General features: G+C 32.5%; 1 protein-coding gene across 2 annotated transcripts; it reads left to right on the top strand.

The window, feature by feature from the left end:
• Window positions 1-6878: 6878 nt before the first annotated feature.
• Window positions 6879-9272, top strand: LOC114733575 ((R)-mandelonitrile lyase-like). 2 transcript variants are annotated; one of them, XM_028921048.1, is made up of 3 exons: window positions 6879-7220; window positions 7320-8832; window positions 9078-9272. In XM_028921048.1, the coding sequence occupies exons 1-3, from the start codon at window positions 7124-7126 to the stop codon at window positions 9130-9132; spliced, it is 1665 nt and encodes a 554-aa protein (XP_028776881.1). In that variant the 5' UTR covers window positions 6879-7123; the 3' UTR covers window positions 9133-9272. The 2 variants fall into 2 exon arrangements, with proteins under 2 accessions (XP_028776881.1, XP_028776880.1); XM_028921047.1 differs by having other exon boundaries at window positions 6879-8832.
• The last annotated feature ends 1076 nt before the right edge of the window (window positions 9273-10348 follow it).

Below are 10348 nucleotides of genomic sequence, written 5' to 3'. Positions count from 1 at the left end.
AACTTCTTCGAAGTATCGTCTTCCCCAATCACAGTCTGTTTGTATTTAATTTAATTTAATTATTTACTTATTTATTGGATTTCGTCAATTTCCGAGGCAAGACACTTCAATCAAATATTGAAAAGTATGAGAGAACGTGTCTTGTTTAGTCATTAGTGCTAAATCAGTGGGTTGTCACGAAGTTGAAATATTTGACATCAAATAAACAAGCTGACAGGGAGATCTTTTCTTACTTTTAAAAAAGAAACTGAATCTCTTTATAAAGTACTATTTTCGATTTTTAATATTCTTTCAATCCTTAATATAAGACTCATTTAACTAATTTGATTAAATTAAGAAAGTTAGGTAAGTTAGTTAATTATAAAAAAAGTGACACATTTTTCCTAAAACACCATAATCATCTTTCTTAATACCTTCTCTCCTTCTTTTACTTAATTATGGTTGAGGGAGTATACATAGGGGTAATTTAGAGAAAATTAATAAATATGAGAAATGGGTCTTATATTTAAAACAAAAATCAACTCAAAAATTGGGTCCTATATTAAGGACCGGAGGAGTATAAAATTTTGTTTAATTTTTATTTTGATCTTAAATATAAGACCCTAATCTATTTTATTTCTAATATTTATACATTTTTTTCAAGACAATCTATTTAACAATGGCAATTCTAACCAATACACTTGGTTAGCAAGGATATTTTAGGAAAGACAACACATATTTATTACAAATAACTAGCTTAACTTCTTTTTTTAATCTTATCAAATTAGTCAACTAACTCTTATAATTAGGACCGAAAATAGTAATCTTCCGGTCCTTAATATAAGACCCATTTAACTAGTTTGATTAGATTAAGGAGATTAGGTAAGTTAGTTAATTATAAGAAATGTAATACGTTTTTCTTAAAATATCATAATCATCTTTCTTAATACCTTTCTTCCTCTTTTACTTGATTATGATTGAGAGAGTATCCATAGGGGTAATTTAGAGAAAATTGATAAATATGATAAATGGATCTTATATTTAGGACCAAAACCAACTTAATAATTCAACCTTATATTAAGGACTGGAGGAGTAACTAATTTTATTATAACAATAATTCTCACATGAAAAAAAAAAAAAAGCTTTATTGTTGCCTCTTTTCTTTTATGTGGGGCGATTTTGAAAATAATGCTTTTACGTTAATTTTTTTCATTTTTGAGTAAAAAAAAAAGGGAGTATTAATGCCCCATTTTTCTTTCTTTATTATTTTATCTAGTTATCTAAATAAGGGGGAAAAGGTTATTCTCCTGTATTTTCTACTTTTTTTAAACAATTGGTTAAAAGTCTTTGATTAAAAAAGATTAATTGTGCAAAGCTGCCTAAAAATTCCAAATCCATAAGTGGTACATACAATCCAAATAGATTGCACAAGGTTACGCGCGAGTAAAAATAGATCGTACATAAGTCCTGAAACAAATTTCAACTATCCATGTCCAATTAATTTTTTAGGCATGAACTTTTAACCATTTTCTTTTTGTTTTTCCTTTCCTTGTTTTTTCTCTCTATTTAAAGATGATTGTTTTTTCTCTCTATTTAAAGATGAGATTAAAGTAATTCCCTAATCCATAAAGTGGGAAAAGATCGCTCACATTTCTACATGTGATAATTTCCAAAATTAAAGGTGGAACATAAAGTAGAAGGATCAACAAAGCATCAAATAACGCAGGAAATAGAATAGAAATTATGGTGATAGATGTGAAACACGTTTCCAAGAGAACTTGAATGGAGAAATTAATGATTTTGCAAAACCATATATGGGTTGACCACGAGAACCATGAAGGTGTTGAATATGTGGGAATGCATGAAATTAAACTTGTGTCCTGCCACAATTGCACTGAATGGCTTATGAATTGGTAAATTAAGGGCTTATTTGCATATATTTAAGTACGTGTAAACATGTTTCATCCGAGACAAAATTCTCTTTATCTACTTACTTTATATTCATAAATCATAATTGTCGGATACTAGATGTGACTATATTTTCAATAAGAATTGAAAATTTAGTTCGTCATATTATAAGAAGCTATTCTATATTTTTGTTAGATTCAACCTTATTGGTTTATAAAATGTGGTGTTGGTATATATAAAAAGGTTTGAATCTAATTTTTGGCCTACACTATTCCTCGTTGTTTTTTTTTTAATTCTTGGGATTATTCATGAAAGGTCTCTTTCATTCCATGTATGACTTCACAACTTGGACTATAAAACAAGAAGAGGCAGAATGCAAAAAGAGAAGCAACAAGCGACCAAAATTGAATGTCCATTTTCTGTGCAGAAGAAGAGAAGGAAAATTCTAGTAATACTTTTGTTTGATTTGGTTCGAGGAGAAACGAGTGAAGATATTTTAAGGATATCTTGAGGCTTTGTTTGGTTCAATGGAAGGGAGGGAAGAGGGGTAAAGGTGAGTGGAAGTGAGAGAAGGTTATGAGTGTTGGTTGGTTGGAGGAGAAGGAAGAGGAGGAAATGTTTTTTGTTCGGTTCAGAAGAGGAGAGGAGGAGAACTAATTATAAGTTGACAAATATGTTCTTATTTCTTTATTAATTTATTTATATATTTATATCAAAATTATTATTTTCTAATTTATGAATAAAAAAAAACTAGTTATCTCACATGTACAAAATAATTACATATCTATAAAATATATGCATATCATGAAAAATATTATATCATCATTATCAAATGTACACGTCATAAAAAATATATACTTGTCATATTGTATTAAGAACAAGAGTACAGTCATGATAAAAATATTATATCATTATTATCAAATATCATTTAAAAAGGCTTTTACTAAAAAAGATAAACTTAGAATTTAAAAAGAATAGCAACCGAAAGAGTTAAAAAAAGGTTTTTACTTAAAAGGATAAATTCGAAATATTTAAAAACTGACGTAGATAATTTAGTTAAGGTGAGACATAATATTTTTCTTTCCTTCAAAAAATCTTAAATTTGAAGGGGAGTGAAAAGAAAGGAGGGAAGTACTAAAAGACAAAAAAAATTTCCTCTCCTCCCCTCTATTTTTCCAAACCAAATACATTTTATTATCTCCTCTCTCTTCATTCCTTCCAAAACCTTCCAACCAAACAATGCATAAAGGAGCTATTAAAAAGTTGCTTGCAAGGCTTGGGTCCGACTGGTCGCAAACGGGGGCGCAAGGCGCGTTCTCCTACCGGGTCATGGGCTCGATTCCTGGCGAGGCACCCTGGGATTAGTCTGGCCGATACGCTGGGATACCCTGAGTTAGCGATAACATCCTACTCAAAAAAAAAAAGTTGAATTTCATACCCTCATCTAAGTTCCTTTTTTTCATTTCTTATTTCTTATTAAAAATATAGTTATGTTATAATTTATACTTTTCTTGTTTGACAAATGCTAATACTTTCATCGTAGTTGTTACCCTAATTTCCTGGATTATTTGTCGTAAATTTTTTATTAGTCTATTTTGTTGAAAAATTTTTTTGGTGTTTTTCAAAGTAAGAAGATATGAGAAATAAGGGGGAAGGGTAAAAAAATTATTTGATTTTTTTGGAGCAGACGAAGAGAAATTGAACCCTTTTTCCAACCATTTAAATTCATATTAATCGTGAAAACAAAGTGCCTAAACCAGCCCACTTCCAAGCAAACTTTCAATCACTGCTCTCGTCAAGAGGATCAGCTCCTCTGCCCTTCCTATAAGACTAACTCAGTGTGAGAGAATATTACTTGTACTACTCCTGTTATTAATATAAATTACTTGTAATATAATATCACATGTCAATAAATATATTAAACCGACAAAAAAATTTTAATTTTATTTTTATTAAAGTTTTCTCTATTTATATTTACAAATCATTCTCATATATTTCTCTTCTTAACAAAAATTACATAAATATAAAATCAAAAAAATAAGTATTTTATTGAAGACAATTCTATTTAAAAAACTATCAAGCATTAAATATGAGTCACTTTTCAAGCTGGCATTTGTTGGTTGCTCGATTTTTTGTTATTGTTGTTGCTGTTGTTGTTACACTAGGAGCTCTCACTTTTGGCTTAAAATTATTTTGAAGAGGAGAAATTTTAAATTCAAATGGTGCATGATTCCAGAACAGGGAGGCAGTCCAAAAAAGTACAATCACGTCCCTCTTAGTGTTTTTTTTTTTTTTACATAAAAATTATTTTATGTGTGAGTTGAGTCTTAACGTTTACCAAGATCAGGACATATTTTCAAGTTTAGAGAGTACTTATAGAGGCACTTACAGATCATTCATCAATAAGGTCTTAATATCAGGAGCAAAATACAAACTCACAATTATATGAATTATGAGCCGATTCTTTTCTTTTATTTTCTCTAACTAGACTAACTCTTGTTAGTTAGTGTCTTATTGATCTATTTAAATGACTTATCTGCTCAAATGTTTTCTCCATGGACTCAAGGATTGTGTCTGGCCCGATCCATCAAATTCTCTCGGGCCTATTAATAATCCATTTATTCCGTACGTTATCCAACTTCAACACATCATTTGATGATGATAAAATGTACATTCTATTTGAAGTACATAATGATGCTTTTTTTTATTCATGGTTTGAAGGACAAACTTGTCTAATTAATTACATTAACTTTGACTTACCAGTAAGTACTGTTTTTTCCCAAAAAAAAAAAATCCCGTTGGACCGATTCAAAGATAAAGATCCCACCAAAAGGGGGCGTGAGGTGGATAGTCAACATATGAAAGTGGCATGAGCTCAGCCCTCTTGCGGAAAAGCTATTATCACGCTATGATACTTCCATACGACTTTGAAACGAAAGTAACTATCCATGAAAATCTGTACCTAACTCCAAGCTTGGAAACATTCAACCTCATGGCTTTCAGCGTGTTTGAATCTCCTATGAGCACTGCAAACGCGCCTGACGTTTTGGGCAACAAGCTAATATGTGTGTGTGTGTGTTTTGGCATAACATTTTTTTTAAAAAATTTCTAAGCCTCGTCACACATTGGGTCAAAGCTAAATTTTGGTACAATATGAAAAAAGTTGGTTCAAAATGTGGAGAGAGAAAAACAAGCAGTAATTAAAAAAAAAAATAAAACCTAATTTACATTATTTATTTAAAGAATTAAGATACATCCAACACCTTCAAATATTTTTTTTAAGTATATTCAGCACTTTAAAGTATTTAATGGTATATCTAGTATTTTAAAATATTATCTTAGATAGTTAGATACATTTAATACCCTAAAATATTATTTAATGTAATTTTACTTTTAGCAATTTAAGGTATTGGAAGCATCAAAAAATAATTTAAAATGTTAAATATATTTAAAAAATATTTTAGAGCACTGGATACATCTAAAAAATAACTTAGGACGCTAGACGTACTTAAAAAAAATATTTTAAGATGCTGAATTTACTACTAAATACTTTAAGTTACATTAAATATATCTAATTAAGTGTTTTTCTAGTATTTATAATTTTTTCTTATAATATACTAACACTTTTTATTTTCATACTTTTAATTTTAATATCTCTATTAAATTTCCCAAATTATACACATTATTTATATGTATAATAAAGTTTATGTTCTTTTTAGTCATTTTACATCTAAATTTTTTTTTTTACTCATACAAACAAGTTTTAATTTGCCAAACTGACTTTCTTATAAAAGTCAATCTAAACATAAATCACATCACGTCAACTAATTTTTATCCTAATTGACTTTTACAAAAATAGATAGACTAAAAATCAATTTTGCCACCACTAATTCATACACATATTTTGAAGCCCATTGCGCCATCACCGCATCATAGTAATTATAGTAATATATATATATATATATATATTTATAGAAACTAGGTGGTATTTCTCGATACTTAAGGTTTGTTTGGTTGGAGGGGGGAGGGGAGGAAAAATAAGCCCCTCCCCTCATTTGATTAAAAATTTTGGAGGGGATGAGAGCTAAAATGTCCCCTCCTCTCCCCTCCCTCCTCCCATTTTAGCTCCCCTTCAAATTGGGGGTTTTTAGAGGAGAGCCAAATTCTTGGACCATTATATTCTTATAATTTTTTTAATACTCCACTTCTACTCATAAAATATATTATTATTTATTTCAAATAAAAAATATATTATCCTAAGTAAAAAAAAAAAAAATTATACATTATTATAAAAAAATATATTATAAAAAATTATTTAAATAAAAAATTATAATATTATAAAATTAATTCTTTTTTATAAATATATTATTTATTAAATATATTTTAAAGCTGGAAAAAAAGATAGCCTAAAGAGAATAAAATTTCATTTTTCTTAGAGTATATAAAATTTGTTAATTTGATTATTTTAAATATATTATTATATTAATTAGAATAAAAAATTAATGTACCAATTTTTTAATACACATATTAACATGATAGGACTGAATTTTTATTAAATTATATAATTTAAATTAAGATGTAAATTAATTTATATAATATATCAATGAAAAACATAAACTAATATGTAAGGGTAGAATAGTAAATTGATTATTATTATCTTTCCCCTCCCCTCCTTGAACCAAACAAGAAATCATTAAATATCTTCCCCTCTCTTCTTTTTTAATCAAATCAAACAAAGTGAAGATAAAACCCCCTCCCCTCCCTCACCCTCCCCTCCCCTTCCTACCCTCCTCTCAAACCAAACAAGCCCTTAAAATGGGTTTTGCCTTTACCAACGAAACTTTTTACATGCAATTTATCAGAAGACAAATTATGAGGAATAGAAAATCAAAACGCTCGAGGGGTTTGTGAGATATACTTGGCCAAAAAACACTGAGGTATAATTGGCCAAAAAAATTGAGATGTAGTTTTGAAAGCCAGCCGGAGAGTTTAGTTGTTTTTTTTTTTTTTTGGTCAAAAAGCCGGAGAGTTTAGTTTAGCTACATGTTACTTCCTTACCTTCTACTTCCCCAGTCTCGTTCAGAGGCATAAGTTCGCAGGTTCACATCATTCCAATGGATAATTCGAAATCCTCAGCCAACTCAAATCCTTGATACAAAACATTGCTGCCCCCCCCCCCCTCTAGGAAAGAACCACTGAGAAAATCTCTATAACACCAAGAACTCGAGGAAAATTAATGGCGAGACCCATCAGCATCTGGTTGCAGTATCTCGCCTCTGTCCTGTTTTATGGCGCAATCTTTCACTGTAAAGCACAGACGCCGCCTCAGCAAGGTACCCAAACTTCATTTCAATTTCTGCGTTTCCATTTGTTTCTTTTATGTTTCTTTGGGCAAGAAACCGATTGTTCTTTCGTGATTATTCTTTGCTCAGAACCAAATTACCTGAGGTTTGTGTTCAACGCCAGTGAAATGCCCTCTGAAGATAGCTATGATTACATCATTGTCGGTGGTGGCACTGCCGGTTGCCCATTGGCGGCGACATTGTCGCCTATGTTTCGAGTTCTCGTGCTTGAACGTGGAGGAATTGGCTATGGCAGACTCAACTTGATGACCCAAGAAGGGTTCTTGACGACTCTCATGGATAATCCCCACACTTACGACTCACCTGCACAATCCTTCACTTCTGAAGATGGCGTCTCGAATGCTCGGGGACGCGTTCTTGGTGGAAGCAGCGCCATTAACGCCGGCTTCTACAGCCGCGCCGATGAAGATTTCTTCAGAAGGTCCCGTATACCGTGGGACCTCAAACTCGTGAACGAATCATACGAATGGGTTGAAAAACAAATTGTGTTCAAACCAGTGATCAAGACTTGGCAGTCTGCGGTTCGTGATGGGTTGATCGAATCAGGGGTTGGTCCATACAATGGATTCAGCTTAGATCACAAAATCGGAACCAAAATTGGTGGCACAACGTTTGATCCCTCCGGAAAAAGACGCAGTGCGGCTGACCTACTAACCCACGCCAGAGCACGCAATATCAGAGTAGCCATATATGCGAGCGTAGATAGAATCCTTCTCGCTTCGGAAACTTCAAACTCAAAACAATCCGCAATTGGGGTTGTTTATCGTGATCAAATTGGAATTCACCATCATGCACTGTTACGCGAACATGGAGAAGTAATCCTCAGTGCAGGCGCCATAGGAACTCCTCAGCTTCTTCTTCTGAGTGGAATCGGTCCAAGGCCTTATCTATCTTCTTGGGGCATTCCAGTGTCTCATCATCTTCCTCACGTTGGGCAGTTTCTCTACGATAATCCACGAAACAGTATCAGCTTCGTGCCTTCAATCCCACTCGAGCATTCTCTCATACAGGTTGTGGGCATAACAGATTCAGGGGCATATATTGAAGCAGCTTCAACCGTAATTCCCTTTACATCGCCTTCTCGTTCTGCATTCATCAGAACACCATCGCCGCCGCTTTACCTCACGGTGGCAACCCTAATTGCAAAGACCATAGGGCCGGTGTCGAGTGGGTTTCTGCGACTGGCATCAACAGACGTGAGGGTGAATCCCATAGTTAGATTCAATTACTTCAACAGGGCGATAGACGTTGAACGGTGCGTGAACGGGACGAGGAAGATTGGGCAAATTCTGAGCAGCAGAGCGTTCAATGATTTCAAATTCAGAAACTGGTTAGGGGGAAGAGAGTTCAGAATCGCGGGACCGGCAATGCCTTTGAACCAGATGAACTACGTGGAGATGGCGGCTTTCTGTCGCCGGACGGTGAACACCATATGGCATTATCACGGCGGATGTGTGGTGGGGAGGGTGGTTGACCCGTCGCTTAGGGTCATCGGCGTTGCTTCGCTTCGGGTTGTGGATGGTTCCGTCTTCAGTATATCGCCAGGCACAAATCCTCAAGCCACCATCATGATGCTCGGAAGGTATCGTGGGAGCTTAAATTACTCCTGTCTAAGTCCAAAAAAAAAAACTCTTCTATAATTTTTTTTATTAAATATTTTGAATAATCTAATTAAATTAAAATTTTATGTTACTGTTTGTTCACTATTTAATTATTAATTATTATTTTTAATATACTCAATTTGAACTAACTAGTTGGTGCATAATTTCAAAATGTGAAAGTATCATGAGATGACAAATGAATGATATGGCTGTGTTTGGGTGGCAGGTACATGGGGAGCAAGATGATCAGAGAAAGGGCAAGAATACCAAAAAGCAGATGAATATACTACTAATTGATCTTCAAGTTGTTTTCTTGACAAATTCCACTGTAGGATATTGTAGGTTGTTAATTGATTCAGGCAAACATGGTCTTCTTCTTGTTTCCATACCCTTTTCATCAAAATTAGCAGTTCTGTACATAATAATAGAATACTCAAAAAACTTCAGCTTCAATATGTGTGTAATTTGTCACTTGAGATTTCCTTCTTGCACATGCACAGGGTATGCAGTTTTTTTTTTTGGTTAATTTTTATACAATCAAACACACGAGCGTGCACAACATATTAATGTCAGCTCCAATTTAAAATTTTATTCAAGTGTAACAGATGGCACTATCACTAAGACAACTTACTATGAAAGACAGATAAATGTTGAAGTTATTAGTCTTTGCTTTAGTCTTCATATGCTTTTTAAATTGTTCTGTCAATGTAATTTTCCCTATGAAACTCTCGCCACACATCCTAATCTTCACACACACACACACATTAATATTGATATTAATTCTTTCTATAATCAATTGAGTGACATGGAGGCTGGAGTAGAGATGAAAATGAAACAATTAAACTTAAAAAGTAAATTAGAATTAGAATTTAATATTGATATTAATTCTTTCTATAATCAATTGAGTGACATGGAGGCGGGAGTAGAGATGAAAATGAAACAATTAAACTTAAAAAGTAATTAGAATTAGAGTTTAAAAATATGAAAATGAAATAAAAGGCAGAATCCAAAGAAATAGAAGAAATAGTACTTGTTTGGGTGACTTGTGCCTATTAAATTTAAATGCAAGTGCCGGATAATGGAGGGGGAGGAATGAAATTAATGATAAAGGGTCCTTTGTGGTTACGACATTATCGGCATAGTATCTTTGGATATATGATTAATACTTTTCCTTTGACAGTGTATATATTATTATTTCTCCGATCCTTAATATAAGACCCACTAAACTAATTTGATTAGATTAAGGAACTTATGTAAGTCAGTTAATTATAAGAAAATTGACACATTTTTCCTAAAACACCATAATCATCTTTCTTAATACCCCCTTTCTCTCTTTTACTTAATTATGATTAAGGGAGTATCTATAAGGGTAATTTAGAGAAAATTGATAAATATAAGAAATGGGTCTTATATTTAGGACCAAAACTAACTCAAGAATTGGGTCCTATATTAAGGACCGGAGGAGTAATATCGGTATTTGGTAACATCACTGTCAAA

The sequence above is a fragment of the Neltuma alba genome, unplaced genomic scaffold (genome assembly GCF_004799145.2).
Source record: "Neltuma alba isolate B1F8T4 unplaced genomic scaffold, ASM479914v2 tig00013016_pilon, whole genome shotgun sequence".
In the NCBI taxonomy this organism is placed as follows: domain Eukaryota; kingdom Viridiplantae; phylum Streptophyta; class Magnoliopsida; order Fabales; family Fabaceae; genus Neltuma; species Neltuma alba.
This window is presented reverse-complemented; position numbering and strand designations above follow the sequence as displayed.